This window comes from Cyprinus carpio, chromosome B24 (genome assembly GCF_018340385.1).
Source record: "Cyprinus carpio isolate SPL01 chromosome B24, ASM1834038v1, whole genome shotgun sequence".
NCBI lineage: Eukaryota > Metazoa > Chordata > Actinopteri > Cypriniformes > Cyprinidae > Cyprinus > Cyprinus carpio.
In genome coordinates this window covers 14,707,033-14,712,520 of record NC_056620.1, presented here as the reverse complement: position 1 = coordinate 14,712,520, position 5,488 = coordinate 14,707,033, and the positions used below count along the sequence as shown (strand labels likewise).

At 34.9% G+C, this 5,488-nt stretch overlaps 1 protein-coding gene across 1 annotated transcript; it reads right to left on the bottom strand.

The window, feature by feature from the left end:
- Window positions 1-311: 311 nt before the first annotated feature.
- pkia (cAMP-dependent protein kinase inhibitor alpha) lies at window positions 312-5,086 on the bottom strand. Its single transcript, XM_042752197.1, has 3 exons — window positions 4,982-5,086; window positions 1,690-1,867; window positions 312-1,310 (listed from the first exon to the last, which is right to left on the bottom strand). Exons 2-3 carry the CDS (start codon window positions 1,838-1,840, stop codon window positions 1,228-1,230), a joined length of 234 nt encoding a protein of 77 aa, XP_042608131.1. The 5' UTR covers window positions 1,841-1,867; window positions 4,982-5,086; the 3' UTR covers window positions 312-1,227.
- Window positions 5,087-5,488: the final 402 nt, after the last annotated feature.

The window sequence follows — 5,488 nt, the reverse complement described above, 5'->3', positions numbered from 1 at the left end:
TGTAATTAAACAAAACTGACCTTCAATCACTCATTAGGTGGAGCTGCACTTGAAATATAAGAGATTTGTGAGTGAACAGCGCCATCCAGTGGGAGATGACTGTCACTGTCTTAGTACAGAGATAGGGTTATTGATGAAGGTGGATATGCATATGATATATATATATATATATATATAAAATACAGAAACATCACATTTTCCCATTTAATATATATACAATAAAACAATTTCTATCTAGTCGTTAAATTAACACATTAAAAAATAATAATATAATATATATTAATTTAAATAAACATCACATTTTTCCCAAAGATTGCTTAAATTTATTCAAATATTTACATGCCCACAGATGAAAATATCATCAAATATATTTATGCAAAATTGAGGATGTAGAGCTAATGACTGGAAGACAAAAAATGGGCAGAGGTTTGATAAGGCAAGCTCTATTGAACACATTTTCAAAAGGGTTAATAGGCAGTGTCAGTCAGACTTAAAATCACGCTTGATTTCATAATACAAGAAGAATTTTCATCATAAAACACTCAAGGAATTAGCATCACCACACGCTGCAAATGTTCGGATCACAAATGAATAGTCCTTTGCGGGATGTGAACAGTTACACACAGGTATTCAGTCAAGAGCAGTGCCATGCAAGACCATCATAGACAGTTTAATCTGAACTCAGTGAGTGTTTAACAAAAGTGCAGCACTTATAGTATGTGAATATCAACATGATATCAAAGACAGCACAATTTAATATCAAAATCTGATATTACTATTACAACACTACACCAATAAAACGACTGAACATTGAGTGCGTATTAGCTGCGCTACTCTGGCAGTTAATAAGTTAATCTAAAATCAAGAGTTCAGTGGGTGGCATCCCAAATAAGATCCATGTGATCTCCCAAGAGTGTCTTTGCCATTCTAATGTTATTACTTCTGACCCAAATTCCCACCAGTCACTCTAAGTAACAAACAACTAATGTGAATTTCTAAGTAAAAATCATACCTACATCATCTAAAATAGCATTCGCTGTCGAAAAACAGCTTCGCTGTGAGTCTTAAGGCCCAGCATTTCACAGTAGCTTCCTCAAAGCAAAGTCTCCTCCATCTGGATCCTTAAGGGAGAGGGATGCTCCTCTACTTTCAGCGTCAACCCCTCAATGCTCAATTTTAAAATCAGCCACTAGAGGGGGTATTTCCTGATTCTGTCACTGAAGTCTGTTATGTACCTTCCCCTTTGCCTTCTTCCTGCTTGGGTTCAGAGTCTGCCAAGCTTTGGTTTTTCTCTTCATCATTCCCTGCCTCTGAGAGCAAAACATGAAGAGTTTTGTTAGTGAAAACAAAAACAGAAACAAAACGCAGATGGTTTTGATGAAAACTAGTGGATACTTGACGGCCTACGGCACGGCAGGCTGTTTTGCAGTCGCTGGTTGATATGCTTTTTCACAGGGATGCCTTCGGCTAACAGGCCTATATTTGATAAAGCAGATCCATGTTTGTCTTGAGCTAAAAACTGGTGCAGGAAGCCACTAACATGCCCTCTAAATTCTAGTTTGCCTAAAGCAGGCTTGTCTGGTGCATTATTCATGGCCAGCCTGCCTCTCAGTGCCATATTACATTACTGCAGTGTTTTGATGACACACAGTGTTTTTTTCTGAAGAAGTAACACTTAGCTCTACTCACCTGCTTTGCTGATATTGAGCTCTGACAGAGTTTGGGAGAGTCCGCTAGCGTCCAGGCCGCCGGAGGTTCCCAGGATTTCGTGTACAGCATTGCGTCGGCCGGTCCTTCCAGAGGCGATGAAGTCTTCATATGTCACCTCGACATCAGTCATATCTAACACGTTTCAACATAGCAGTGCCTGTGACAGAGAGATGCTCTTATTTAGACCCACTGTGATGTGCAGTTGCCTTGCAAATCATTAAACATTAAAAAAACTCATGTGACTTTATAGTCACAATTATTAACCTACTAAAAAGAATTATAAGAACAGCACTGCTGCACTAAAATGTCATTTTAATTATAGTGTAATTATTAAAATATTTTTTTGGCTTTCCTTGCTGCTATACATTGGGCCACTGGTTCTCACAAATAAAATTTCAAATTTATTAAGAACATATATTTTAAGATAGCAGTTCCATCATTCACTTGCTTTGATGCAACAATTTTTTTATTTTTTTATACAGACAGTTATTAATGTAATAATAATATGTGACAATAATAGTGTAATCATAATAAATGTCAATAAAAACATTTATAATATTACAAAGGTTTTCTATTTCAAATGAATGCTGTTCTTTTGAACTTTCTTTTAATCAAATAATCCTGGGAAAAAAAATTATAACAACAAAATAATAATATTTAGCTGTTTTCAACATGGTTAATAATAGAAAATGTTCCGTATTCTCCAAATCAGCAAAATTAAATGATTTTTTTAGGATAATGTGACATTCGAGTAATGACTGCTGAAAATTCAGCTTTACCATCACAGGAATAAATGATATTTTAAAACATTTTCAAATAAAAAAAAAAACAACTATTTTAAATTGTATTGATATTTCACAATATGTTTTTGATCATACAAATGCAGCATTGGTAAGTATAAGAGACTTCTTTTAAAAACATTCAAATATCTTACTGATCCCCAAATTTTGAACAGTAGTGTAAAATTCATAAATTCATAAATTTTTTATATTTTCAAATTGATTCTATAACTGATAAACATTTAAACAACAACTATTTTAACCATTAGGAATCCCAAGCAAGTAACAATGTAAAGATTTTATAAGCAGTCATAATCTGGCCTAGATAAGAAGATAAACTTGGATAAGGGACTGTGTCACATTTGTGATGTCATGCATTTCTAAATTGTCCTTCTGAATTCCTTTCTTACTAGAGATTCGTTTGTATGTTGCATGAAAAATATGTCCCATATTTTTTTTTAATAATCTGATCCCTGAATAGATCATCAAAACAGATGTGGCTCAAATCTGCAAGATTATCTAGAATTTTGTTGAACTAAGTCACTCATGAGATGTGAGGACGGTCTTCCCTGAGCTCAGAGTTATATTTAGCCCATGTTATCATCTCAGCACAGTCATTCTCAGCTGTTGCCTTCAAAATGGTGCCACTGTGTGGTGAAACACCCATAAGGAGGTCATCATTAAAGGGCTGTTGACACCATTATACTCACAGACTCCATTCCTCCAACAAAAATATTTAAAAAAAATCATTTTGGTTCCTAAATTAGACTAAAATAAGTGTATTATATGTTTAATTGGACTTTCTGCTTGTAGTAATATGGTCTACGTAATATATGATCAAAGTGTATGTAAAAAGTTATGTAGAAATACAGAAAATTCAGAAACTTTTATTCACCACTATACTTAATATACCATAATGTTGCATTCTATTGATATGCCTCTGGCTGTAAGCACTAAATTAAGTGTCTTTTTCCATTTATACATGGGAAACAGATATAATCTAAAGCTCACTTGGCAAAGTAATTCAAGACCAAAAAATCAATATGGACTTGAGTGAGCAGTTCCTCAAGGTAACAGTGACAATCATGCAGAAGAGTTACCCTGCCTATGTCTAGGTAGACCTCTGTGGAATCCACCAACGCACCCTCAGAGACAGCTTGTGCAACAGTTTGGACAAAACAGCCCTAACAAACTGAGAATTCAACAATAGAGGTTCAGCAGGTTCACATTTTACATAACAAAGAACAAAACAGGACTGCTGTAGAAAGAATGCTGAGATGGGTGTGCCTCTTTTTTTGCATAATGTGTACACCACTGACGTCTGGGATTGAGTGCTGGGATGGAACAGGTTGCAACTTAGAAAATAAAGGTTTATAAGAATTAAATTGAGAAGCAGGTGCAACCTTCATCCATTTTCTCACTCAATATGGGTGCCATAGTAAAAAAATAAATAAAATAAATAAAGTTCAATATTCAATATATATTTTTCAAAATGAATATCAAATTTGTTTGTACCTAATATGTGACCCTGGAGCACAAAACCAGTCATAAGTAGCATGGGTATATTTGTAGCAATAGGCAACAATACATTGTATGGGTCAAAATTATTGATTTTTCTTAAATGCCAAAAATCATTAGGATAATGATGTTCCATTAAGATATTTTGTAAATTTCTTACCGTAAATATATCAAAACTTAATTTTTGATTAGTAATATGCAAAGCTAAGAACCTCATTTGGACAACTTTAAAGGCGATTTTCTCAGTATTTTGATTTTTTTTTGCAACCTCAGATTCCAGATACATACATACATCAATCGTCAATCGTTTATTTATTTTATTTTTTATTTATTTTTTTTTTTTTTTGGCAGTCCAATTTTGCAATTTTGACCTCTAACATATTATAATGGAGAATGTTCTGGAATTATAAGAGATCTAATGTTAGTTACAATGTGCATAATAATAATAGCTTCATTCATAGCTAAACCCTTCATTGCCTCAAACTCAGAATATAAATCAACTTATTACCAGAAGCCAAACTGAAACAATAGATATTGCAGTGATATTCTTGCTCTTCCTCTTTGCCTTTGTTTAAATGAACACACAATCCTGACAGATTTATGAACATTAAGAGCGTAAAATGCATTCTTTTATATGACGTTAGAATGAAAATACAAAGAAATAATAAATCTTTTTGTGATAACACACTAGCTACTCGCTCTCGTCCTTGACATGTCACGTGTACTCGGTAATAACATCACATCAAAACATAGTATCCAACATGACATATCCAGATATGACAGCTACAAGTGCAAATCCCAACGGAACAAATCTTTCATTTACAGCACAGCATACGGCGTTTGAGCTTGCATGAATGCAACGGGTTATATAAATCTGACAAGCTATACACAGATGCTAATGAAACAGGCGCGCTTATCATAGAATACGACTCAGAGGGCTTATCTATAAGGCCGAGCGAATTCGCAAATCGTACCTGGTTTAGGCTGGACGGTTTCCTAATGGTCAAGGCTGTGCAGTTTTGTCGCTCTGGTTAATACTTCAGTAGGATGCGACGGTGCTGTCAGTGCTGCTGTTGTTTTGGGCTGTTTGTGTGCATGAGTATGAAGTGTTGAAGTATGGGGGTTGATGAGTATTGGGATATGCGAGGATTATCCAAAACCACTATATCTGCTTATGCACAGTAGTGCTGAGGCGTGTGATTCATCTCAGTGACTCGAATCTTCTGAACCAGTTCACTGATTCGTTTGTTTTGGGTTTCGACTTACGCCGGTAGGTGGCGACAGTAGTCAGTCGTTTATTATGATGACCCCTTCACTCATGATTCTTTAAAAAGACTATTGTTTTCCCGCCCAATTTCTCTCATATTGAAAGTGAGACCAGATTTATGTGTCGAGAATGAGTTGACTCCTTTCATTATGTGCGAAAAAAAAGTCTCTCAATAGGAAGTATATACTAAATATGATTCATTGAATGCAAGTGA

What these genes read in the sequence shown, in the direction of transcription:
- pkia (XM_042752197.1), bottom strand. Translation starts at nt 1,840, where the DNA reads ATGACTGATGTCGAGGTGACATATGAAGACTTCATCGCCTCTGGAAGG. An exon ending in GCTCAATATCAGCAAAGCAG is followed by an intron (nt 1,311 to 1,689) that starts GTGAGTAGAGCT and finishes TTTTGCTCTCAG; the next exon opens with AGGCAGGGAATGATGAAGAG.